General features: G+C 43.2%; 1 protein-coding gene across 11 annotated transcripts in view; it reads left to right on the forward strand.

The window, feature by feature from the left end:
• The window catches only part of chl1b (cell adhesion molecule L1-like b), a 69,916-nt gene that overhangs the window by 19,960 nt on the left and 22,201 nt on the right, over nucleotides 1-27,755 (forward strand). For 7 of the 11 annotated variants that reach the window (XM_046342826.1, XM_046342818.1, XM_046342824.1 and 4 more), the window contains exons 2-9: nucleotides 23,627-23,841; nucleotides 24,413-24,430; nucleotides 24,999-25,107; nucleotides 25,400-25,590; nucleotides 26,548-26,670; nucleotides 26,824-26,994; nucleotides 27,308-27,346; nucleotides 27,534-27,645. In XM_046342826.1, coding sequence (XP_046198782.1) covers nucleotides 23,700-23,841; nucleotides 24,413-24,430; nucleotides 24,999-25,107; nucleotides 25,400-25,590; nucleotides 26,548-26,670; nucleotides 26,824-26,994; nucleotides 27,308-27,346; nucleotides 27,534-27,645 — 905 coding nt within the window. In that variant the 5' untranslated portion in view covers nucleotides 23,627-23,699. Of the gene's footprint in view, nucleotides 1-17,204; nucleotides 17,450-19,817; nucleotides 19,946-23,626; nucleotides 23,842-24,412; nucleotides 24,431-24,998; nucleotides 25,108-25,399; nucleotides 25,591-26,547; nucleotides 26,671-26,823; nucleotides 26,995-27,307; nucleotides 27,347-27,533; nucleotides 27,646-27,755 lie in introns of those variants that run through there. The other 4 variants (XM_046342820.1, XM_046342819.1, XM_046342822.1 and 1 more) reach the window with 4 other exon arrangements.

Below are 27,755 nucleotides of genomic sequence, written 5' to 3' on the forward strand. Positions count from 1 at the left end.
GAATGGCATTTATTGGATATTTCAAACTTTTTTAACAAATCAAAAACTAAAATTGGGTGTGCAAAAATATTCAGCCCCCTTAAGTTAATACTTTGTAGTACCACCTTTTGCTGCGATTACAGCTGTAAGTCGCTTATGGTATGTCTCTATCAGTTTTGCACATCGGGAGACTGACATTTTTTCCCATTACTCCTTGCAAAACAGCTCGAGCTCAGTGAGGTTGGATGGAGAGCATTTGTGAACAGCAGTTTTCAGTTCTTTCCACAGATTCTCGATTGGATTCATGTCTGGACTTTGACTTGGCCATTCTAACACCTGGATATGTTTATTTTTGAACAATTCCATTGTAGATTTTGCTTTATGTTTTGGATCATTGTCTTGTTGGAAGACAAATCTCCGTCCCAGTCTCAGGTCTTTTGCAGACTCCATCAGGTTTTCTTCCAGAATGGTCCTGTATTTGGCTCCATCCATCTTCCCATCAATTTTAACCATCTTCCCTGTCCCTGCTGAAGAAAAGCAGGCCCAAACCGTGATGCTGCCACCACCATGTTTGACAGTGGGGATGGTGTGTTCAGGGTGATGAGCTGTGTTGCTTTTACGCCAAACATAACGTTTTGCATTGTTGCCAAAAAGTTCAATTTTGGTTTCATCTGACCAGAGCACCTTCTTCCACATGTTTGGTGTGTCTCCCAGGTGGCTTGTGGCAAACTTTAAATGACACTTTTTATGGATATCTTTAAGAAATGGCTTTCTTCTTGCCAGATTTGTGCAATATACGATTGATTGTTGTCCTATGGACAGAGTCTCCCACATCAGCTGTAGATCTCTGCAGTTCATCCAGAGTGATCATGGGCCTCTTGGCTGCATCTCTGATCAGTCTTCTCCTTGTATGAGCTGAAAGTTTAGAGGGACGGCCAGGTCTTGGGAGATTTGCAGTGGTCTGATACTCCTTCCATTTCAATATTATCGCTTGCACAGTGCTTCTTGGGATGTTTAAAGCTTGGGAAATCTTTTTGTATCCAAATCCGGCTTTAAACTTCTTCACAACAGTATCTCGGACCTGCCTGGTGTGTTCCTTGTTCTTCATGAAGCTCTCTGCACTTTTAACGGACCTCTGAGAATATCACAGTGCAGGTGCATTTATACGGAGACTTGATTACACACAGGTGGATTGTATTTATCATCATTAGTCATTTAGGTCAACATTGGATCATTCAGAGATCCTCACTGAACTTCTGGAGAGAGTTTGCTGCACTGAAAGTAAAGGGGCTGAATAATTTTGCACGCCCAATTTTTCAGTTTTTGATTTGTTAAAAAAGTTTGAAATATCCAATAAATGTCGTTCCACTTCATGATTGTGTCCCACTTGTTGTTGATTCCTCACACAACAAATATGGTTTTATATCTTTATGTTTGAAGCCTGAAATGTGGCATAAGGTCGCAAAGTTCAAGGGGGCCGAATACTTTCGCAAGGCACTGTGTATATATATATATATATTAGTACCAGTCAAAAGTTTGGAAACACCTACTCATTCTAGGGTTTTTCTAGATTTTTACTATTTTCTACATTTTAGAATGAGAGTGGATACATCAAAACTATGAATAAGACATGTTGAATCATGTAGTAACCAAAAATTGTTAAACAAATCAAAATATATTTTGTATTTGAGGTTCTTCAAAGTAGCCAACCCTTTGTCTTGATGACAGCTTTGCACACTCTTGGCATTCTCTCAACCAGGTTCATGAGGAAATCACCTGGAATGCATTTCAATCAACAGGTGTACTTTGTCAAAAGTCAATTAGGTGAACGGATGATCTCCACATGTGGTTCCCACTGTGAAGCATGGAGGAGGTGGTGTGATGGTGTGGGGATGCTTTGCTAGTGACATTGTCTGTGATTTATTTAGAATTCACAGCACACTTAACCAGCATGGCTACCACCGCATTCTGCAGTGATACGCCATCCCATCTGGGTTGAGCTTAGTGAGACTATCATTTGTGTTTCAACAAGACAAAGTCCCAAAACACACCTCCAGGCTGTGTAAGGGCTATTTGACCATGAAGGAGAATGATGGAGTGTTTGGAATGAATGCATTGGACTGCAGAGTGAAGGAAAAGCAGCCAACAAGTGCTCAGCGTATGTGGGAACTCCTTCAAGACTGTTGGAAAAGCAATCCTCGTCAAGCTGGTTGACAGAATGCCAAGACTGTACAAAGTTGTCATCAGGGCACAAGGTGGCTACTTTGAAGAATCTATTTGTTTAACACTTTTTTTGGTTACTACGTGAGTCCCATGTGTTGTTTCATATTTTTGTCTTCACTATTATTCTAGAATTTAGAAAATAAGAAAAAATAATTAAATACCCTGAGCAGCTGTGTCCAAACTTTTGACTGGTACTGCATATATGGTGTAAATAGACACTATGGACTGTATATTAATGCAATATGTATGTACAGCAGTAATAATATAGGATGAGCCTTGAGTAGAATACAGTATATACATATGAAGTGGGTAAAACAGTATGTAAACATTATTATTGTGACCAATGATCAATGTCTCGATCTACGGTACATGAGGCAGCAGGATTCAGCCATCAAGCTGGATTAATTATTTCCAGTAAACATACTCTTTTTTTTCCCCCAGTCCTAATATGGGAAAGCATGGTGGGTAAGTCAGTAAAGCGAAAGCCCTAATGACAAGCATTGAGCATCTCAGGCCTTTTAAGGAGTGGCCTGCCTGCCTGCTTGCCGTCTGTCCACACAGACAGACAGTATGGAGGGCCAGAGCACAGAGACAGATGAGCTGGTCTGTCGTGGTACACTGCTAATCCTCCTGTGGAAAATGTCTCTGGGATCCGTCTCACATGAATGAGCAGCTCGAGATGAGGCAGTCCAATATTTGGGGGGGGGGGGGGATTAATGGTGTGTGTGTGTGTGTGGGTGAGAGGGAGTAGGCGTGTGTCTGTGTATCTACCGTACATTGACATTCAGGTCACTAAAAACCGCGCTGTTCCATAACCCTTCAAGCTGTACCATTTATTGTAATTTGACGAGCAAAAATGATCCATAAAGCCTTTGTGTGTTTTATTGTATACTGGCAAAAACATGCTTTGTTACTCTGGATGTTTTTCTTCTTTGCCTGCATAAATCCTCTGTAGAACTACATATTATATTAATGTATGGACACGTTAATGGGAGGCCATTTCTAATTCATTGGGTAGCGTACATTTTTTTAGAGCATACCGTGAAACTGGCAGTCCATAGTGGTGGGAAAGACATGGTTTTATTGTTCTCAGTTTTAGGCCGTTCTACCTTTCCCAAAGCCAATTAGCCGCTGTCAGGTAGAGCCCGCAGGCACAATTCTATAAAAGTTCACCAGGAAACTGTATTACCATGCAAATAACGTCCCTTCTGGCTTCCTGTTTACCTGATGGATTGTACTAATCAATTGCTTGTTTGGGTAATAGGGCTCGTTGTTATTATACTTCAATACAAGCTTGTTCTTAAGGAAATTATGTCAAAAATAGCTAACTTAGACTCTCAAAGTATAGCCTTATTCTTTATCAACTTTAAACCAACAACAATAAGGCTTTTGATATTTGTGTCCTAAAGGGTCTTGTCAAGAAAACAGGCTGACAGTGCTGTGAATTCACAAGTTTGACATTACTCTACAAACCCGAGAGCTTGGGATGATAAAGTTCTATCCGCGACAAGATGATTCTAAGATAACTGGCTTTAAAAAGCACCGAACCCTCATTGGTTAACAACATGAATTTGGTTACTTGAACAAAACAAGGCTAAGTCAACAACAACATTTTGACAAATGCAGATAGAACCTTATAGACCCAAGCTCTCGCAATGTTGAATAGTCAAAACCAAAAGACCACCAAAGAAATTGATTAGGGTGTATAAACCCACACCTGCAGGCCACATCTGGTCTTTCTGAACCCTGTGGAACAGTATAGTAGTATACATTTCCTGAAAAATTATTTTAAGGGTCTGATATCAGATAACCGACTGATACTCAGCCAAGGGTGCAGGCCTACTTTTCACGAACTGTTTTACCTCACAAATGGATAGTAGTAAGGAGAAGCAAAGGACATGGAACTACACCTATTATCCTGTTCGACTAGAAGGTCCACATCTTCATCTGTGGGCTATATGGGCTAAGTAAACAGAAGTTCAAATTCTCTTATATTCCCACTTTTCAAACAATTACCATTTAAAAATATATATATCTGGGACCCATACATATGATTTTTTTGACCAGCTACGCTGTATAACATGTGGGGTATCTCTGAATATCAAGTGATAAGACACTGAAAGGCTTTTCAAAGCCTCTGACAGCCTGTGCCACTTGAAAGCATTCCCGCGCAGATGAAATGAAACACCTGCTTCATTGAAACACTACGTAACACCCGGAAAGTTATCTTTCTGAAACTTGAAAGGACAGATGGAGCATTTAGGAATCGAGTCAAAAAGGGGACCCTTTAGAGTGCTGCCTTTGTCAAGCTCACATCAAACGCCCCGCCTGGAAAGAGAATAGAATTGCTCTGTGTTGTCTGTCCGCGTGCAGGGGAAAGTTTGTTGTTTGCTACAGTTAAAGTCACACAGAGTAAATTTAAGTACTTTTCCCACGGTGGTGTATTGTTGATATGTCGGCAATTTGTACAAATATTTACTCCTCGTGTACAGTATTTCAGATGTTAACAAACAAAAATCTGTTTGAGTCTATAAATCGGTCATACAAAAATAGTACCGAAGAGTACGTGAAGAACAGATACTGTGAATACTTCATTGGTTCCAGTGCACTAGCCATTTAGAAAGCGATTCCTAACACAAAGTAATATATTCTGGTCTGTCTGTTTTTGCCAGGTGCTGTGCAGACAAAGTGGAAAGGACATTATTTTGGGCTTTTCTAGTTGTATCCTTGCTCCAGCAATCATGGCTGTGGTCGGGTTAAACATTTTTGTGCCAGAACACAGGGTGTTTTGTTCCAGATTTACATTCAATATTCATACAAAGAATTTAAGGATTCAAGTGATATGTTGAATATATTCATTTCCATAAAAGCGGTGTATGATACAGGTTGTGTTGAATGTGCTACTCTTTCCATCTGTCTAAGTGCCAGTGAAAGGGTTAAGGGGGACACAGAAAGTTAAGTGGAATGTTAAGGGTCTGCCGTTCATATGAGCAAAGAGAGAGTTAATCGAGGTCTATAGAGGTTTGGAGTTGTTGGGCAAAAAGGACACCGATGTCCTTGGTCTCAGTGTAAATGTTACCGTGACAGACAGTGCAAAAGCATTTAGCTGTTTAGTGGAATATAATCTTGTTTTGGAAACATTTAGCTTAATCCTAAAATCTAAACCAGAACATGTTATGGTGGGCCAGGGGTGGGTGTGGATGTCATCATATGCCATCTGTAGAGAGAGTTCTGCCATGAAAAAAGTGGATAGTGGAATAAGTCATAGTTGTTGCAGGATACACAGACATTGTTAATGCAGTAAAAAAAAAAATATTTGTTGTGAAATACAGCATTCAGTATAGTAACTGCCTGAGGTCAAATACTACAGAGCGGAGGAGAGGGTGGGCTAAAGTTGAGGTTGGCCAGCGTTGAAGCCAGCCAATCCAGTTACCCCTCTGTAGCAATCATGTATTTACTGGGAACAGCTGGGTCATCATGTTAGCTAGTTATTGAACAGATACGTCATCCATAAGCAAAAAAACAAACAAACAAAAGAAAACGGTGATTTAGAAGGGATTTCCGGCAGGGCACTTCAAAGCCTGCACACTCACACATAAAAAAAGGTGCCATCTAGAACCTAAAAGGGTTCTTCGCCTGTCCCCGTAGGAGAACCCTTTTGGGTTCCATGTAGAACCCTTTTCCACAGAGGGTTCTACATGGAACCCAGAAGGATTATACCTGAAACCCTAAGGGTTCTCCCACGGGGACAGCTGAAGAACCCGTTTTGGAAGCCTTTATTCTAAGAGTACCTTATGTCTAAATCAAACAAGGTAGATGATGTATTGTGTGTTGTAAGGGAGTGAAGTAACAGAATTAAGCAACAATAATGACAAAAGAGGGTAATAAGGTGAAATGTAAAGGAAGGTTTTCTCTACAATAGATCGAGGTCTGGGCAGAAGCCACAATCATTGCTGTGATCCACAGAGTGTTTGATCATCATGGCACCATCAAATATTTGACTGGGCCACTCCTTTTAGAGGTTACTGATGCATCTGAACAGCAGCCTTTAAACAGTGTGAGGGAATGAATGCATTGCGCACACACTCCCAATAGCACAGGTTTTGAGTGAAACCCAGAATAACATATTTAAATATCATTCAGGGAACTGAAAATAGTTTTACTCGCAGTTGAGCTTTTGAAACTTGCTTGGTAAAATATATATTAAGGCAACAAAAAAAAAATAGGTTAGGTCCCCTGACACTATTCATAAAAATTCATATATGCTAATAGTGAGGGCTTTGAACCCTTTCTATTCATTGAATGACAAAATTCCAGATACAATCTGAGAATTCTTTATATATAATATACTTTATTATATAAAAGCACTGGTGGATTGACAATGTAATTGAGCCATCTGTTTTTTAAGATGGAAACATTATATCGCTGAGGATCGGGATTTGGGGGAGTTTGTCAGGAGATGAGGGGAAATCCACTCCCTCAGCTGGTATTGATGTCAGGTTTTCACTGTAGAGAAAACATTCCATGTACACAAATGTTGAGTGTGCATTACAAGGGATCAATCAGGGGGTCAGTACTGTTGTCAGGGCTAAGTCCCCTGGACCTGTAAGCTTCTTCAATATTCTGACTCCACCATCAGCTCAATCAACTGCCAGTTCAGCACCAAATATACAAATAAGGACTGCCATGCAAGCGTATCAAAATACAGGGTAAAAGTGATGATATGTCTTTGCACAAAAACAGAACACTCTTAGAATAAAAGGTGCTATATGGAACCTAAAAGGGTTTTTCGGCTGTCTCCATTTTGGGTTCCAGGAAGAACCCTCTGGGGACAGGGTTCTACATAGAACCCAATATGGTTCTACCTGGAACCAAAAAGGGTTCTTCAAAGGGATATCCTATGGAGACAGCCGATAAACCCTTTCAGGTTCCATAGCACCTTTTTTTCTAAGAGTGTAGCTTCAGAGAGAGGAAAGATGACAGATCATTTGTGTGAAGGCCACGTTGTGAAGGACATCTTGGACACAGGTTGAGTGTCTCTCTGCTGGCTTCTGCCTAACAAAGCACAGCATCCCAATCTTGCTGCCCTGCGTCACCCACATTGATAAGGAAATAATTACTTTCCCTTCTTCCCCTGCAATGACTGTCCCCTGCATCTCCTTCACTCATTAACTTCCTCAGTGTTCCTCCTCAAGTCTGAACTGCTACTGCTCTCATTAAAGACAAAGAGAATACAGAATTGCTGGAATTATAGTTCATCCTCTACCTCAGCACCTGTTCTGTTGGCCCTAATATGCATTTTAAATATCCCCTCTAACCAGCACACAAGGTCCCACAGCACCAGGAAATATGTGGATGTTGTTATAGCGACAAGTTGCCCACAATGCCAATAACTTCCACAAAGAGATTTTAAATGTCTAGGACCAATGCAATCTTTATATTCTTCCACGTACCATAAAGGTTCAGAAAATCACTATAGAGGCTCACTTTTGTGAGCTTGTGTGTGTCTACGTACGCTTGATAATAGAGAGAGAGATAAGGCCCCCGCAATTCCACAGGAAACCAGTTTTGTTGTTGTCAAACACTTCTGTTGAATGTATGTCTGTGTTTTCCACGATGCAGAGACCCCACCAGCAACCACTATTAGGGCAAACTGTGCCATGTCGTGACATGAGAACACCAATAAAAAGTGTTAAGAGCCGGAGGCATTAGCATTTTGGAAGCAGCTGAATGGTTGCGTTTGTTCCTGTTCCTGCGCCTCCCAGAAAGACTCTATTAAAAGGGAGGTTTAGAGATTGCTTTGCTTTGCTCATATTACAGTTGGGATTGCAAGGGGAGAAAGTTTGACAGTAAAAGTACGTTTTCCTTTGAGAGTTATGCACTCTTCATCTTTCAACCGTCAGTTTCCCTTGGTGATATTTTGAGGTCCCTCAGAAATGTAGAGTTTTGTATTTAAATGAGGTGGAACAATAATTGCTTTAAACAGGAAATCATGAATGAAGCATCCGTCATTTTTTGATATCTTCAGGAACGTGTCTCTCAATGTACAGTATATATAAAGTACCAGTCAAACATTTGGCCACAGCTACTCATTCAAGGGTTTTAATTTTTTACTTTTTAAAAACTATTTTCTACATCATAGGATAATAGTGAATACATCAAAACTATGAAATAACACTTATGGAATTATGTGTTAACCAAAAAAGTGTTAAACAAATCAAAATATATTTTAGATTTTAGATTCTTAGAAGTAGCCACCCTTTGCCTTGATGACAGCTTTGCACACTCTTGGCATTCTCTCAAACAGCTTCACCTGGAATGATTTTCCAACAGTCTTGAAGGAGTTTCCACATATGCTGAGCACTTGTTGGCTGCTTTTCCTTACCTCTGAGGTCCAACTCATCCCAAACCATCTCAATTAGGTTGAGGTCGGGTGATTGTGGAGGCCAGGTCATCTGATGCAGCACTCCATCAAATCAAATATATTTATATAGCCCTTCGTACATCAGCTGATATCTCAAAGTGCTGTACAGAAACCCAGCCTAAAACCCCAAACAGCAAGCAATGCAGGTGTAGAAGCACGGTGGCTAGGAAAAACGCACTCTCAGCACTCTCCATCACTCTCTTTCTTGGTCAAAAAGCCCTTACACAGCCTGGAGGTGTGTTGGGTCATAGTCCTGTTGAAAAAAACAAATGATAGTCCCAGTAAGCGCAAACCAGATGGGATGGCGTATCGCTGCAGAATGCTGTGGTAACCCTGCTGGTTAAGTGTGCCTTGAATTTGACAGTGTCACCAGCAAAGCACCCTCACACCTCCTCCATGCTTCACGGTGGGAACCACACATCTGTTCACCCACAGTACCCTGTGTCTCACAAAGACACCGCTGTCGAAACCAAACATCTCAAATTTGGACTCACCAGACCAAAGGACAAATGTCCATTGCTTGTGTTTCTTGGCCCAAGCAAGTCTCTTTTCTTATTGGTGTCCTTTAGTAGTGGTTTATTTTCTTTGTAGAAATTCAACAATGACTGCCTGATTCATGCAGTCTCATCTGAACAGTTGATGTGTCTGTTACTTGAACTCTGTGAAGCATTTATTTGGGCTGCAATCTGAGGTTCCAGTTAATTGCCGATTTCTGAGTCTGGTAACTCTAATGAACTTATCATCTGCAGCAGAGGTAACTCTGCATCCTCCTTTCCTGTGGCGGACCTCATGAGAGCCATTTTCATCCTAGCGCTTGGATGATTTTTGAGACTGCACTTGAAACTTTCAAAGTTCTTGAAATTTTCCGCATTGACCTTCATGTCTTAAGGAAAGAAATTCCACAAATGAATTTTTAACAAGGCACAGCTGTTAACTGAAATTTGTTCCAGCTGATGCTGGTTGAATGTCAAGAGTGTGCAAAGGGTGGCTACTTTGAAGAATCTCAAATATAAAATATATTTGTTTAACACTTTTTTGATTACTACATGATTCCATATGTGTTATTTTATAGTTTTGATGTATTCACTATGTTTCTACAATGTAGAAAATAGTACAAAAACCCTTGAATGAGTAGGTGTGTCCAAACCTTTGACTGGTACAGTATATATACATATATTTTGATTTATATTCCGGACTCTGACATTGCGCGTTCTGATATTTTGTTACTTTTTGGTTTATGTGTGCATTGTTATTTTATTGCTAGGGATTACTGCGCTGTTGAAGCTACGAACATAAGCATTTTACTGCACCTGTGATAACATCTGCAAATCTGTGACCAATAATGTATGATTTGATTGAATTTTGAATCAGATAGAAGAGAACCATAGTGGAGGGTTCTGCCTGGAGTGGTTTATGAGAAACTTGCCTATCTTACAGACAACAGGTGGGCTGCTGATGCTGCTGATGATGATGCTGCTGCTGCTGCTGCTGCTCTGTAGATAGTGATGAGGATCTGATCTGCACAGCTCCCTGCTTTCAGGATCTAACCATTCAATTACAATTGAACTGCTCCATTTGGAGGAGGGCTGAGTCAATGTAGGAGGGCTGATTCTATGCAGTCTGCAGTGTGTGATCGAGTGTATTGCCGAGCCCTCCAACCATTTGGAATGCTGAATGCTGTGTGTTCTGGGGGCTGTGTGTGTGTTCTCTCTCCAGGTTGAGGGAAGCTCTGAAGCACGGTTGCCATGCCTACACGTTTGACTGAAGACAGCGCGGTTATTTTAATGAATTTTGTCTTTTCAGACTTCTCTTTGCAAAGTATTCTCAATCTGCTGTGTACACCCTTAAAATATCTCAGCGCTGGGGACCCTTTCATTTGTTTACAGTGACCTTTAGGGGAAATAGCTTATTGATTCCTGGGGTAACATGATTAAAATGGGTTCTAAGTGGACACTTCATCTGAACTTGTCCACAAGACTACTGTGAGGGTAGATTAGACGTGCAGGAGACATTCTCTCTTTCCGCCCTGGTGGTCCACTCTTTTCATTTTTTAAACTTTCCTTCACTTGTTTTTCATGGTTCTCTATTTTTGAAAAGGACTGTAAGAAGTAATCCACAGACAGAAACATGAGGTTGAAATAGAAATACCAAGCACACGCTCACAAACAATTTCCAGTTACCCAATTGCTCTCTCTCAACCAGTGATGAATGTGCACCAGACGCTAGCATGCACACAGCTTTTAGTAGGTGTGCTAATCACGAGGAGTTCTGCCATGATCACTGAGCGCACCATCTGTGCGGCTCCGCCGGTCTCTCCACCGGCCTGGTGTCTCACTGAGAGAGCTGGATGCATCTCGGGCCCTCCTGGCCCACTCCCTCCTGTCCTCCTGTCTGTCTTTCCAAGGCTGCAGTCAGTCAGTCAAGGCTCATCCCTGCCGTATGGCTGTAGAGACTCACCTACTGCCGAACTCACAGTCACACACAGTACAGTATACCTTACAACCTGCTGGAACCACTTAACATGTTCCGAGCAGCTTAAGCTGTGACAATATATTTTAAGTGTACGGAAATTTCAGAAAGATGTGGGATTTATAATAGGCACATGTGTTACACAATCTGAAAAGGTATCCTTCCTTGGTTGCTCCCTGATTTATCTGGTGTTAGCTTTATGTCTTTGGTCTGATCGGACTCCCTCTTTGGAGTGTTGCGCTGGATAAATCACCTATAAACCTGGACCTGGAAACAATTGTAGAGGCCATTAAAGTGTCCGGGGTAATGGTGAATTGCATATAAACATGGGCAATTAAATAGGTGGAATGTCATCTGTTTTTCATTAGCAGTTGGAGGTCACGTACGGTACCCATCAGATATCCTGCAATTAAGGGATTTCTCTAGGTTCTAACAGAGGTGGGTGTTGTTTGTGATGGGATACTCCAACCATGAACACAAGCATCCTCAAAACAACAGGTTTCAAGATGTGCGCCACAGCTAGTTTTCCATACGCATCAGTTGTGGAGTGCATTTATCAAGGCGATCTGCATGGTGAACTGTGGTAATGTCACCGTAACAAAATACACCGGAAAAAATACCCCGTTCCATATTTTTTGTTAGCCACTTTCAGAGGAATGCATACCAGTAATGAAAAATATGCCACGGCTCTGCAGATGTCAGCTTCTAGTATTAACATCGGGTTTTCTGACACATTGACTGGAAGACGAGTTTGAGGGTGAAGACAACAAAATGGCGCTATCTGCCCACAGTTCAATTAAACAACCTCGTACTGTGTACAGTCTGCATATCTGCCAAGCCTCTGAGCTAAATTAGCTTTTGTGCCGCCTCATCAGTGATCCCTCTTGTCCCAGTTGGGATGGCCTTCATTGACCCCAGCGTACTTGACTTTTAATCTAAGGCTTTGAAGCGATGCTTAATGCCTGAGCATAGATCTCCTTGACGGGACAGACGGAGCTACTCAAGACCCACCTGAGCATATAAAGAGCCGACTGTCTAATGTCTAGGAGTATAGGGGTTAAACAAGGGCTAGACACAGCTGGTGAACACACCAGACGGCTCTCCTCTCTCTTGGTCTCTTCTCTGCTCTCAGGGCAGAGTGAGAACAACATGTGCACTGTGATGTGTGCGGCTGATGTTGTTGATGCAGGCTATGCTCCTCTCTGTGTCCTCCTCTCTTGCTTCATTCCAAGTCGCCTGAGGGAACTCTGGTCTGGACCATGTTTCTAATTCCATTACATTGACTTGATAGGATAGATAGACCTCTATCTCACACTGGCCAGATGGATAGTAGTTGTTGATCGCTGCCTGAAGGAGATAAGAGATGTGTTGTAAATAAAATGGAATTGTAAATATCTTCTCTCACAAAAAGATCATTGGAGGATATCTCCATTTTATTTTCTGATTTCCCCGTTATTTTCCGATTTCCCCTTTGTTGTGTGCGTGTCTACTATGAATTAGCTGTATCACATAGAGACCCTCAAGCAAATATCCCAACAATGTCACATTATGAAATATGTTGGATGACACAGAGCTATCTGTGTATTACAGCTTCCATTTTTATGTATCTCCAGCTCCGACTTTAGTCGATCTTCATGTACTCTGAGAGTCTCCCACAGCCTGCTCCATGGCATTTTAACAAATGGCGTTAAGTGTGAATAAATGTTTGGTTTTGCGCCCCTACAAGTCATGTCCCATTCATGTAATCTGTGGGGACAGAGGTGTGAATGGGTTGGAGCGGCCGAGAGCAGAGGAAGAAGAGGGGAGTAGGCAGTCCCCGGGGCAGTACCCAGGACAATGTCAGGTTTGTCTGGCCTGAGTGAGTGAACACTAAGCTTTTCGGAACTGGCAGCTTGCCCCGGGACCTTCCCTCCCATCGCCTTCGCTTCCAGAGCTGTCTAGCTCCAAGCAGTAAGCGTTTGTGCAAAGTTCATAAGGCTTCCCTCTGTTTGTGTGGCCATAATGGCGGCTTCATCCTGCTGCTGCTCAAAGAGAGTGCTGAGTGCCTTGGAGGGCCTGGCTGGCACTGGGTCTCTCTGGCTCTGCAGAGGAGAGGCGTGTCAGTGTTCTCAGTGTCTGGAGCTGGCAATCTGCTGCTCACATTATCCAGAGGCCAATGTCCTCCGACTGTCCAGTACTTCAGCTCTAAATCCCTGTTTATACCTGGTGCTAACATGCATCATTTGTCCTGATCATGTCCACGTTCTGATTGTGCCCACATTTTTAGACAGGTGTAGAAGATTAAAGGACACATTGTGCTCTGATTGTGATCAGATCTTGCTGACCACCTTCGAAGGTGGTCAAGCACGCATTGTGTCTGGATATCTTACAAGTGTAGATGGATCTGGACAGTGAAACCATTGAAATCATCATTATGCTGCCTTCTAAAATCATTGACAAGTGGCACCATTGACTTATGGATTCAATATGTAAATATTATTTTGAAATAATAGCTGTCAAATAATTTGCATACAGGAAGGGACCAGGAAATGTGGTCACAATGCAGGCACAGTAGACGGATAAGATGCACATTTCAACACAGTGTGTAGACATATTTCTGAAAATTAGTGCACAATCATAATGTGGGCAAGATCAGGACAAAGGTCGCATGTTAGAGCCAGGCTTAAATGGTGACTTTTTAAGGTCGCATCCATCATCTTTGTCTTCTAGAAGTCATAAGAATCAATCATTTTATTTAACTAGGCAAGTCCGTTAAGAACATATTCTTATTTTCATTAACGGACTAGGAACAGTGAGTTAACTGCCTTGTTCGGGGGAAGAACGACAGATTGTTTTTCTTTGTCAGCTCGGGAATTCGATCTAGCAACCTTTCAGTTATGAGTCCAACGCTCTAACCATTAGGCTACCTGCTGCCCCATTGATATGTGAACTGGTCTTTTAAAAAGTATATTACTTTATGTACACTGCTCAAAAAAATAAAAGGAACACTTAATTAAACAACACAATGTAACTCCAAGTCAATCACTCTTCTGTGAAATCAACCTGTCTACTTGGGAAGCAACACTGATTGACAATACATTTCACATGCTGTTGTGCAAATGGAATAGACAACAGGTGGAAATGATAGGCAATTAGCAAGACACCCCCAATAAAGGAGTGGTTCTGCAGGTGATAACCACAGACCACTTCTCAGTTCCTATGCTTCCTGGCTGATGTTTTGGTCACTTTTGAATGCTGGCGGTGCTTTCACTCTAGTGGTAGCATGAGACGGAGTCTACAACCCACACAAGTGGCTCAGGTAGTGCAGCTTATCCAGGATGAGACATCAATGCGAGCTTGGCAAGAAGGTTTGCTGTGTCTGTCAGCGTAGTGTCCAGAGCACTACGCTACCAGGAGACAGGCCAGTACATCAGGAGACGTGGAGGAGGCCGTAGGAGGGCAACAACCCAGCAGCAGGACCGCTACCTCCGCCTTTGTGCAAGGAGGAGCAGGAGGAGTACTGCCAGAGCCCTGCAAAATGACCTCCGGCAGGCCACAAATGTGCATGTGTCTGCTCAAACGGTCAGAAACAGACTCCATGAGGGTGGTATGAGGGCCGACGTCCACAGGTGGGGGTTGTGCTTACAGCTCAACACCGTGCAGGACGTTTGGCATTTGCCAGAGAACACCAAGATTGGCAAATCCGCCACTGGTGCCCTGTGCTCTTCAAAGATGAAAGCAGGTTCACACTGAGCACATGTGACAGACGTGACTGTCTGGAGACGCCGTGGAGAACGTTCTGCTGCCTGCAACATCCTCCAGCATGACCGGTTTGGCGGTGGATCAGTCATGGTGTGGGGTGGCATTTCTTTGGCTCCATGTGCTCATCAGAGGTAGCCTGACTGCCATTAGGTACCGAGATGTGATCCTCAGACCCCTTATGAGACCATATGCTGGTGCGGTTGGCCCTGGGTTCCTTCTAATGCAAGACAATGCTAGACCTCATGTGGCTGGAGTGTGTCAGCAGTTCCTGCAAGAGGAAGGCATTGATGCTATGGACTGGCCCGCCCGTTCCCCAGACCTGAATCCAATTGAGCACATCTGGGACATCATGTCTCGCTCCATCCACCAACGCCACTTTGCACTACAGACTGTCCAGGAGTTGGCAGATGCTTTAGTCCAGGTCTGGGAGGAGATCCCTCAGGAGACCATCCGCCACCTCATCAGGAGCATGCCCAGGCGTTGTTGAGAGGTCATACAGGCACGCGGAGGCTACACACACTACTGAGCCTCATTTAGACCTTTTTTAAGGACATTACATCAAAGTTTGATCAGCCTGTAGTGTGGTTTTCCACTTTCATTTTGAGTGTGACTCCAAATCCAGACCTACATGGGTTGATAAATTTGATTTCCATTGATAATTTTTGCGTGATTTTTGTTGTCAGCACATTCAACTATGTAAAGAAAAAAATATTTAATAAGAATATTTCATTCATTCAGATCTAGGATGTGTTATTTTAGTGTTCCCTTTATTTTTTTGAGCAGTGTATTACTTTGTTGATTTCAACAATATTGTTAGAGAGTAAAGTTTCAATTGCACATTAAAACCAGTGGTATAAAGTACTTCAGTAAAAATACCTTAAAGTACTACTTAACTATAAATGCAACGTGCAACAATTTAAAAGATTTTACTGAGTTACAGTTCATTTAAGGAAATTAGTCAATTAAAATAAACTCATTATTCCCTAATGTATGGATTGCACATTACTGGGAATACAGATATACATCGGTTGGTCACAGAAACCTTTCAAAGAAGGTAGAGAACCATTTGCCTCATGTAGCACGACACATATCCTTCACATCGAGTTGATCAGGCTGTTGATTTTGTCCTGCGGAATGTTGTCCCACTCCTCTTGGCCTGTGCGAAATTGCTGGATATTGGAACACGCTGTCATACACATCGATCCAGAGCAAGTCAAATATTCTTAATGGGTGACATGTCTGGTGAGTATGCAGGCCATGGAAGAACTGGGACATTTTCAGCTTCAAGGAATTGTGTATAGATCCTTGTGACATGGGGCCGTGTATTATCATGCTGAAACATGAGGTGATGGCGGCGGATGAATGGCACGACAATGGGTCTCAGGACCTCGTCACGGTATTGATTGCCATTGATAAAATGCAGTTGTGTTCATGATCCGTAGCTTCAGCAAATATGAAGCACAAGTGATAATAACCTTGCATGGGCCTGCACAAATAGCGCTCCGCCTAAAAAGGCCCGTTTTTTTTGTTGTTGCAGTTAACAGCAAATTCAAGCATGATCCTCTGCCCCTCCCCCTTTTAACATTCTCCCTTTCTCCTTGTTAAAGCCCAAGTCTCAGACCTGGATCCACACCATACATCATCCAGACTGTGCCGCTACCTTCCCCCCGTGTCATGGGAGACACGGGGGGAAGTTGGGATATGAAAGGCTCTTATCGGCAGTCTCAGCACTCTCTCTCTGCTCTGCTCTCTGCTTCTTCCCCACAGGTCACACAGGCCCCCATCTGTGGAGTCTTGGAATGATGTCTGTGCTCACCAATCTGTCAATCAAGGTCTCTAATCCAGTCGCTCAAACAAATCTCAGTTTTCATTCCACAGGTTCATTGGTTCTTCTGGTCAAACAAACAAAACATAATCTTCAAACAGATTATTATGCTTCCTTTGACCGGGTGGGTAAAGTTAAGAGCAGACCTGGGCACAGATGTACTGTAAGCATACTGTAGCCTCATGTTCTGTAATACCGAGAGACAACTGCCACCAGCATTATAGGAAATAAGTAGATCGTCCCTGCCTACAAAGAGGATTGGTCCCTGAGATCTAACACTCAAAGGCTGATCTCTACCCTGCTGCTCCCACCTGTGCTCTTGCATGCACTCTGTAAAACATGTCTGCTTAACTCTTGAAAACCACACTTTAAGCAAAGTTTCAGGTGAAGAAAATATATATTGCTGGTCAGGATGCTAAGGGAGGGGTGGGGGGGGGTTATGGAAGATGCATTCCTCCCCTTTTCCTCCTCCGTCTTTTGTACACAGCCAGTGAATGGCCTTTAGATCGTGCTTTGTGAGAATGATTGTCAGTGGCTTAATGAGCTTCTTTGCCAAGCTAGAGGCTTTGGTAACATATGCGTCCACAGTGCCTCTCTCACTCCGTCCCCAGCTTGTGTGACAGGATCTGGTGCGGGTGGGACGCCTCTAGAGCAGTCCCCGGGATTTTGACAGATCATTTACTGTTCTGTGCTCTGTTTTTCCCCTTTTGGATTGGATTGCCTGCAGAGGGAACGGTTGTTCTTATGTATCTCGCGGGGGACCAGCGCAGAGAATGAAGTTAAGTCTTGTAAGTGATGTCTTGTCTTGGGATGTTTCTGTAGCTGCCTGTTAAATGTTTTGGTTTTTGCATGTGTGGTGAGATGCACCGGGACAATCTCTACCTCAAAGAGAGGAGAGACGCAACCTTGTCGATGTTCATGTATTGAACTGAGCTACTACTGACTACTACTGTCTCAGTAGTTCCTTGTGGGTATCTCTTGTTGTCATACAATGAATATGGTAATATTGAGGTTATTCTGTTTCGAAGGAAAGGAGAAATGTCTGGGCAAAAGAATACAGTAACTAAATTTGGCATAATTTTGATTCTCTGGATATATACAATGTTAGGACAGCCTGATAGGATTGTGAACTGTGTACATCAGTGCAAGAGGCTGTGTGATAACATTATACCAAGTTTGAACGAACATGTCTAGCCACGAGTATCATACTGCCCTTAAAATATCTCCATATAGTGGGGGGAATCTGTAGCATTATCTAAGTTTTTTAATCTTTAATCTCTGACACTGAACACCTACCCCCCCCCCCCCCCCCCCCCCCCCCCACTCACACACCACACACACTACACTACACACACACACACACACACCATAACACCACAAATTGATCGAAATGCTCAGGACTCATTTCCGACTGCTGTGTCAAACAGTTCGCCCTGCGAATGCTGTCCAGATGTCCTGCTGTAGAGCACAGGAAATACAAAATAGATTGCATACAGCATTTTACTGGTAAATCACAGATCGGAGCCAGGAATTTCAGTGTGTAGAAAAGGGACCTTAGTGGATAGGAAAAAGGGTAACAACCAGCCTGTGGGAATTCAATATGCTATTCTGTATCTGCGTTGGGGGAATCAGACTTTCCTGGTGTTGGACGGAAGTAAATTGCTTTGGGGTTTGATGGAAGAGTGGATTTGGGATATAAGGCCCATCCATCATGTCCGGCTGTGGCACAGTTTCATCCACAGTTTCATCCTGGGAAATAGCCATCATCAGTCAGATGGAGTGAATGAACGGGACGAGGACCTCGCTGCGTTAGTTCACACAAAATAATGTCCCTGTCCCCGCAGTCCAGGCTGTGAATCCATAACGCTCCTCTCCTGGCGACTCAGTGAGGATCACAGACTAATGTGATGATCGTCCTGGGCTTGGGGTGCCCATCTGTGACTCGGGACTTCAAAGAGACTAGAGCTGAGAGGAAAAAAGTTGAAGCGCTTGGCTTCTCGCCATTCTGCGGACAGTTAGACACAGGAGCAATTTACAGTACCTTTTGCGTCACTTGTACTTGAAACGTGACACATTGAGATATTCTGTCTGGCATTACTCTGCTGCCTCGACACTGTGACAGCTTCACCATGATTTCGCTCAACCCTTGAACTCTCAGATTTGCACTTCATTTATAAACCAGTTATAGTAAGCCATTGTGTGACACGGCCCGTTGCTCACTTCCCAGTCACATTTGCTTCCAATTACAGTGATGTGTTTTTCAACAAAGAAATGATACACAAGCAGCTCGCCTGTACATGTAGTTAAAATCTCACCGTATCTTTAAATGAGGAATAATGGTGAAATGATTGGGAGAGATTGCAGCAATATTTGCACTGAAACAGTTTTTGTTCCTGCTGTGCCTTAATGTGCTCAGCAGGCCTCCATATTTCGCTGAGACAAACAGAGCTTTCAGCAGCGAGCAGAATGGAGTTTCACGATGGAACAACTCATTAGAGGAAGATAGAAACCTTCACCTCTCTTTTACTCATGCAAGACACCGTAATCGCTCAGCAAAGATTAAGTAGACGGGTCAGGAAATGCAGAGACAAAAAGGAACCTTGAAGTGATATAAAACAAAGGTGGTGTTTGGCTATCCTTTTCCTTAATATGTATGATCAGATAGCCCATATTTTGCCAATAGAAGATGCTAACAGACACAACGTGTACAGTACACCAGTATTTTACTCCAAGATTTTCATTGCTGGTTAAAAAGCGATGCCTGTGCCCTGGAGGTCATAGGTCGTATGGTGTCAACCGGGGATGTGTCCCACTCTGTCCCTGGTCACGACAGTTTATATGGAGTCAGTAAGGTCATTTGTCATTTCTCCACTTGGGACAGAGGTCAGTGACCCTGCAGTACATCTCAGAATGCACTCCATATCCACATTGGTCGAAATCCCTATAGCCTCGTTCCCTCACCCCTCTATGCTTCATCAGTGGACAGACTCCTGCAATATTAATGGTGTGGTAATTGAACTGTTCACTCTCTTGCATGCATGGTAAAGCAGAGTGAAATTGAGCCAAATCTCAATTAGGCAAGGTTATGATTTAATATTGGTCTGACTTCCTAATCTCATTAAGGGCCTTGTTTATGTTTTCCTCCTGATGCTGAAGATGTATCAATGAATGAACTCCTCTGACTCACAAGCATGGAGAGGAATCGGAATCTTGTCTCTGCCTCTGTTCACCAGAAGTCAGAATGGAACCCATTGCAAATTAACAGCAAATATGATTACATTACAGTAAGTAAGTTATGGCATCCAAATAAAAGTGCTTTTTACGAAATTCCAGTGGTTCTACTTCCACTGTAGTAGTTAATTAATTATTATATATATATATATATATATATATATATATATATATATATATATATATATATATATATATATGAGTTTTAACAAGATGTGTGTGTGTCTAGGGCAATTCTTCACACGTAACATAATTGTTCAATGTACCCCTAGTTCATCAGTAAAGAACTGTATCCTTATGTTGTTTTGGGTCTAGAACCAGTCTCAAGTCATTTGTTAACTAAATAAGAAATTGACTTTGCGAAAACAGAAAGGAAAGAAAATGAAAAATAAATAATTACCGGCAACAGAAATGCAGGCTAATTGCTGTTTTAATGTTCATTGATTCTCCCAATGTTGTAATTGGACTTTGGTGATTAACTGGTATTCAGTGCTGAGGCATTGAGTGTGTGTGGAGTGTGGTGGTACTGTCTTCCTGCACTGAAGCTCTGTAGTGAGGAGACTATTTTAATCCAGTTTGACAAGACGAGGATCTGCTTAATTCCATTATAGGCTTTGCATCACATTAAACTACAGTAGGCCTGTAGACACAGACACTCTCCTGCCTGTCTTACCTGTCATACTGCAGAGCCTGTAGAGACTCTCCTGTCTGTCGTACAGCAGAGTTTTGCATGTGAAGGAGGCAGACCGCAGAGAACAGAGCGGCAAGAGGTTAAACAACATGGCATATTTGAATGGCAGCAGTTAAGGACACCTCACAGTCCTTCAAAAGAGCTTCACCATTTTCCTTTAGCCCAAATGCTTCGTCTATATCTTGATAATAATCTATAATAATCTATCTTGATAATGCCACATCTAGAAAACCGTTGTTATAAAGCCATTGAGGAAATAGGGAATTATACAGTATATCAACAGACCCTTGACTTTGGCGTGTAAGTCAAGGTTAGGATTCCATGCCAGCCCAGATGGAGGAACTAGGAGACTGAAGGGATAGAAAGCATGCCAACCAGAACACTGTGCCAGTAACATCTCCTTATGAAGAGAGACATGGGTGTCTTTGATTCAGCCTGGAGCCTGAATGATGAGGATGGGGCTTCTCAATCAAATGAACCAGCAGGTAGAGCGAGCATGGAGCAGGCGCGACATCCCTCTCTGCCTGCCTCTTACATTTCCTCTGTTATCAGTCTTGTGCCTGGTGCTCGTTTTGAATGAGAAATGGTTTTTGCACGTCTTGGCCGGTAGCCCACAGTAAATGATGGAGAGCGGTGTGAGAGCAGCACTCTACAGTATCAGTCAATCCGAGTTGAGTTTTAAGGCACTGCTGTAGATTGTCCCCTGTCCCTCTCCCTCCACCCCAGCACAGCTTCTGTGTCCTCTGAGCCTCGGCTAAGAGAGGTCAGAGTTCATTTTGTCCTTCCCACTGTGAGTAGCTTTTAACCACCCGCCAGCTTCGTCAGTCTCAGACTCCCATCTATTTCTGCCGGAGCAGAGGATTAAGAACAGCCGGCGGTCTTCGAGCAGGCTCGCCTCGGGCCCACTCAATGGATTCATCTAGCCTGTAGCTTATACTGTATGCTGGGTTAGAGCAAGACATCTCCGTCTCCCACCAGTTTCGCCTGTATGTTTTATGGACCTCCTTCAACCAGATGGACGAGTTGGATCAGGCTAAATGCTCAACGAGGGGGGAGAACAAAATCAGATGGCAAGTGATAAAGCACAGTTTGAACAGAACCTAATCCATCTAAGTTGTGTTTGGTTGATGAAGGCCCTGAGAGGAACACATTGTCTTGGAGGGATTATAAAAAAGCTCCCCCTTAAACTCACCAAACCTACGGTGAAAGCGCTGGCCAATTAGCACAGCACAGCATCCTACTTTCTGATTATAATCTGTAATTTGCAGCATAAATCAGTGTGTGGGAAAAGAGTGAAATGGGTGCAGCAGATCAAGCCTGAGGCATTTCTCCAGTCCCGACTCATGGATCATAACAAAGCCATGTCAATCTGAGGTTGGAGGAAAAGTCAATGGCCTAGTATTGTGATTAAGAGGGGTGGGTGTATTGCACACTGTTGTCTGTGGCTCTGCCGGTGACTTCAGTCACTTCACTGGGTCAGAACAACCAGGATGGAGTCAGAGGCCACAGACAGAGTTAATACCATTAGCATGAGGCATGGAGAGAGAGGTCAGGGTTCGTGTCCATCTGAAAACAGAGCCTCACAAAGAAATTAATGAAATCGACTCTTTCACTCTTTGGTCAATTATTCAATTTCTTCTCATGAACTGCCATTTGACCTCTGTGTTTCCTATTGAACTTGGTAATTGAGGGAAAATACTTCTTTTTTTAAGGAAAATGAAGAGCAGTGTTTTCAGTCAGTATGATTTGAAAAGACACCAGTAAAAAGCCAGCTGTTTGTGAAAACTGCCAGGCCTGTTGGAGCGTGGCTGTCTTAGGTCTGGTTCTCTCCATCCTGCTCAAAGAAAGAGCTTAACACACACAGATTCCCTCTCCCAATACAAATCCCTTTTTTGGCATTAACTGGAAGCTCCATCATCAACACGAGAAGAGACACCAGTTCCAACCAGTTGTAATTACTGGATTTGTATGCTTGTGATGAGAAGTGTTCAGCTAGTTTCATTGTGGGGACTCCCTGAAGACCCATGAGCATTATCGTTTGGCAATTTTCGTTGTAGTGGGTGATTTATTGTTATTTTATTAATGTGGTCTGGTCTATACTACCCTGCATTGAACTAATTGGAGTCCTGACTAGAATGACCCAATGAGCTGGGTCACTGCCAACATGAGGGAGGCAAATGAACGGACACCCCAGAGATTCTACTACAGAACAGAGGCTGGTGGGCAACAATGCCGCGGAGGTGGACATTTCTGCAGAGAGCTCTTCCCCCACAATCCTTTGCTCTAGTCATACCGTATAGAGCGCCTTGTGATCCAAGCCACTGGCCTGTCAGGTAGAGGATAACCTGTGCCTTCTGACCGTGTGACCGACTGCTTATCAGAACATGTTATTCAGTGTGTAGAGTGGTAAATGTGTGTAGAAAAATACTGTTGCTGTTCTTTGGAAGAGGACTATTGCTATGTCTGAGGACCACGTGTGCAGCGTTCCTAGATCGACAGGGTGGTGTCGTTGTATCTTCTTGAATATTCAGGGAGGAGACACGGAACAGGAGCGCTGCAGCAGGGTTTTTTTCTTAATGATGGAAATCTTTCGCTCCATTGTGGAATGAATTCCTAATTTTCACTTTGAAATGTGGAAACATCTGCCGTGTATTAATATAACCACAGGCAGCCACACACATATATTTAAACTATTGTTCTATTGCGCATGAAATTCTCCTGCCTGTTGTACTGCCAAGCCAACACACTCCAACAGACAATAAACAAGAAAACAATTTATGTCTCAAGGGAACAGGGTGATATAGAGCTTTCATATGTAGATTTTTGTTTAAGCCCAGAATGTGGTCCCTGCTGATGCGAGTGACTGCTGTGCCGAAAACGTGTGTTGTGCCTGGCTAAGCATCTCTCTCTGTCACCGGGGGTTCTCTCCCTGCGTTGTGTGGGATTGCCTGACTGTCTGCTGTGCCTGACGCGTGGGTGGATCTGGATTCATGGGAGGCCTCTCTTATTCCTTCTCTCTCTCTTGTCTGTGTTGTTCTTGAAGGCCCTTCGTCTTCGGCAGGACATAGTTGTGAACTGAGAGTGGGAAGAGTGCAACTTCTGTCACTTCCTCTGCGATGAACTCCGAGATGGTTGTCTGCTGTGGCGCGACGAGGATGAGGTCATCGATGTGGAGCCCAGGATTGGCTCTCCTGACGGGTGTGGTCGTCAGTGTCTGTGCCTTTCACCTCACCACTGCCATTGACATCCCACTGGAGGGTAAGTGCTCACTCTTCGCATAATGTGCTTTTGGTGCAGAATATCATAAACCTTTTGTAAAGTACAGTATATTGATTTTGTTTTCCAATGTCTGTAATGGTCAAAGCAATCCACAGGTATTCTTTGAAATATAGCACTTTCTGTAAATCTATATCATGCTAAAATCAGTTCAATTATATTCATGGGTCAAACGCATCCTTAACTGGGGTTTGGTTTCTAGTTTCAGCTTGTTTAAATCAGGTTTCTTCATTCTCTTGTATTGGGGGCTGTGTATCTTGCAGTTTCCTTGGAAACGAGTATCAAGTTTTCTCTTCTAAATTATTCAGAAACATCTCTTAAGGGCCCGCTTACAAAGAGCAGTTCAAACAGGTTTTGAAAATGCAACACACTTGCTGTTGATGCAGAGTAATTCATTTCACGCCATCTCCTTAAATGCAATTCACAATCCCCTGTTTTGTTGTACCTAGAGTACTAATGTTTCTAAAGGCCTATAACCAATCAAAAAAAGCAGTATTATGCTTAAACCTCTGCCTGTGTTTTTGTTGTCTTCCTGCCGCCATGGATATTTTAGTTTTAGGTCATGTAAACAGTAAGTTTGCTCTGGTGTGACCTGTCCCATCCAGCATTAGTGACCGCCTGTCTGTCCTCACTTAATCTCTTGGCTCAGTGTTCAGCACCACAGCAGCTGTACCATGTGGTCATCTTGTGTACGATCTGCATCTCATGTGCCATCCTCTGTTTATTTACACAATCATCATCTTCGAATTGGATTGTCTTGGACGACTGTCATCCATGTAGTGGCATGTAGTTTTAACCTGCACTGCTAGTTTTACTGTTGTTGACCCCTGTAGTTTTGTATTGAGTCTCTTAAGTCAAATCACTTAAACGAGAAAACATTGACAAAGCAGGGCAAGTTCGAACAGTGCTGTATGTCACTGTGAAATAGAACCGTAAGAGAAGGAACCCACTGGGCACTGACATAATTTGAAATGACGTGAAAGTGATTCAACCAGTGTGTGCCCAGTGGGAAATACCATCATCATTGAAAAGAACCATACCTTAACACCTTATAGAGTGTGAGTGATTATATTATCAGAATCCTGCAGGGGGTCTATGGGACTTTTCATTAAGTGTTGTCCTTGTTGTCTGCTTTCCAGTTGAGCAGCTGCCCACCATCACAGAGGCCTCCCCCAGCTCTCTGATCGCCTTCCCCTTCGATGAGAGCTTCCCCATGACGTGTGAAGCCAAAGGGAACCCCAAGCCAGAGTGAGTTCTGAGTGTCCTACTCTACCATTCCATACCCAGCAGATGGGAGAGGGACAGCCCAGGAGAGCTCGTTAGCAGCCCGACAGACAGTCTATCACCGGCCATCGATTTGGCGTGTCACATTTGGCTAGTCGATTTGGCGAGTTTGAGGGTTTGATTTTCAAGTATTGGACAGACTGTGAGGACCAACCTTGGACACTAAACACACTGTACATTTGGCTGAAACACACAAGATATTTTCAAGATTTACGATGAATTATATCAGTGACTGATTGAACTGTTGATTTTGTAGATACCGGTGGACAAAAAATGGGGAAGAGTTTGACCCCTACCAGGACCCGAGGCTGATCAAGGAGGACAACTCTGGGACGTTTGTGATCCCCAACACTGGGAATCTCACAGAGTACCAGGGAACGTACCGCTGTTACGCCGAGAACGAATTAGGGACGGCCATAACGGAGGAGGTTGAGTTTGTTGTGCCCCGTGAGTAGTATACTGTGCATCCATACATCTCTGATCTCTGTGGCGCTCCGTTACAGCTCTTTGAAAGTGATTCAGGGCCTGGAATTCAATTCAACGACTGTGTCGCTCCATTGTGAGCTGTTTGTTGTATTGGCCATGGCAGAAAGTCATTGAAGCTCCAGAGCATTCCACCCCCAGTTGCCACTCGTCTATACCCATATAGACTGTGTGGCAGAAGGGAGACTGATCTATCCTTCATCATTTCCCTTGGTACATTTTTCATTTTGTTCCAAAGCATAGTACATAAATCTTCTAAGAAATCCAGACCGAGGGGAACTATGACAAAATTTGGCCGTGCTCCAACCATTCAGTGCGACTGAAACGCAGCACAACAGTACTAATGACGTGTATTTCTTCCCGCAAGTCAAAATCTGAAGAATGTGCTGTAAAATCCAATTCACTGGAACACAAACACCTCCATACACAACCAGCACAAAACACTAGTATCATAGGACTGCCACCTGCTGGAGAGAAAGGCAACCCTTTTGCCCTCAGAACAGTCTCAATTCGTTGGGGCATAGACTTGATAAGGTGTCGAAAGTGTTCCACAGGGATGCTGGCCCATGTTGACTCCAATGCTTCCAAGTTGGCTGCATGTCATTTGGGCGGTGGACCATTGTTGATACACACAGGAAGCGGTTGAGTGTGAAAACGCAAAAGCGTTGCCGTTTTTTGACACAAGCCTGTGCACCTGGCACCTACACATACACAATCCATGTCTCAGTTGTCTCAAGGCTTCAAAATCCTTCTTTAACCCGTCTCCTCCCCTTCATCTACACTGATTGAAGTGGATTTAACAAGTGACATCAATAAGAGATCATAGCTTTCACCTGGATTCACCTGGTCAGCCTGTCATGGAAAGCGCAAGTGTTCCTAATGTTTTGTACACTCAGTGCATATTATGTGTTGTTTTATCAGACGTTCCTAAGTTTCCCAAGGAGAAGATTGATCCCATCAAGGTGGAGGAGGGTCAGCCTGTCATTTTGGAGTGTAACCCTCCTAAAGGAATCCCTCCTTTACAGATCTACTGGATGACCATCGGTGAGTCACTAACGGCCTGCCAGACCTAACACGGTGGTCCGAGTCATGTCCCATGCTCTGTGTTGACACCTGCCGTTTTATTGAAGCACGATAGATCAAACGAAAGCAACCAACGTTTGTATGGAATTATCCACCTCTTTTCCCCTCTTCCAGACCTTCAGCACATAGAGCAGGATGAGAGGGTGTCCATGGGTCTGAACGGTGACCTGTTCTTCTCTAATGCTCTGGAGAAGGACAGCCGCAGAGACTACTGTTGCTTCGCTGCCTTCCCCAGGATACGCACCATCGTCCAGAAGAATGCCATGTCTGTCATAGTCAAGAGCAGTAGGTGTCAATCTAAGAAGGCATGTCTGTGATTTAGGTGTGTTTTATTATTACAGCATAGAGCTTGACCAAATGGCTTTGCTTTGATCACCATAATGACTTCAACCTCTGATCCAATGCATTCGTCGCTGTGATCGTGTACGCGATCAAGAACATTCCCAATGTCCAACAGCATCTCCAGAAGTTGTATTTTCCCTGCTCTTGACGACACTGGTGTTTTCATGAATCTACCCCACCCCCATTGTCTGTCATGATCGTTTTAGTTTTTATGAATGCTTTGCACATTTTCATATGTTACCCACCTTCATTTCAGAAAATTCAAACCGTGACTCAAGTAGCAGTCCTGGTCGTGGTAAGTTACATGCCGTACCATATCATTGTCTAGAACACACCATGTGCGATACATTTTTTTCATATCAGAGTGTGATATGTGGATCCAAACATTGCATTGTAGGTTAGCAGTCCAAGAGTTAGACCCATGCACTGCCTTGTTTGAAAGACTAATCTTAAAAACAATGTTTCTACTCCATTCGCAAAAGCCAATTCAATCCTGGAGAGAAAACCAAGCCTTCTGATGCCCTCTGGTGTCAAGTCGGAGACACAGCTGGTGAAAGGTGACGAGCTACTACTGGAGTGCATTGCCGAGGGCTTGTAAGTAAACCGTCCTCTTCTTTTCTTTTCTTTTTTAAAAACATTTTTTTTTTTTTTTTTACAAAGGACTGCATGATATCTTCTAGACACTTCATTCTATTCGAAGCAAC

The sequence above is a fragment of the Oncorhynchus gorbuscha genome, linkage group LG03 (genome assembly GCF_021184085.1).
Source record: "Oncorhynchus gorbuscha isolate QuinsamMale2020 ecotype Even-year linkage group LG03, OgorEven_v1.0, whole genome shotgun sequence".
NCBI lineage: Eukaryota > Metazoa > Chordata > Actinopteri > Salmoniformes > Salmonidae > Oncorhynchus > Oncorhynchus gorbuscha.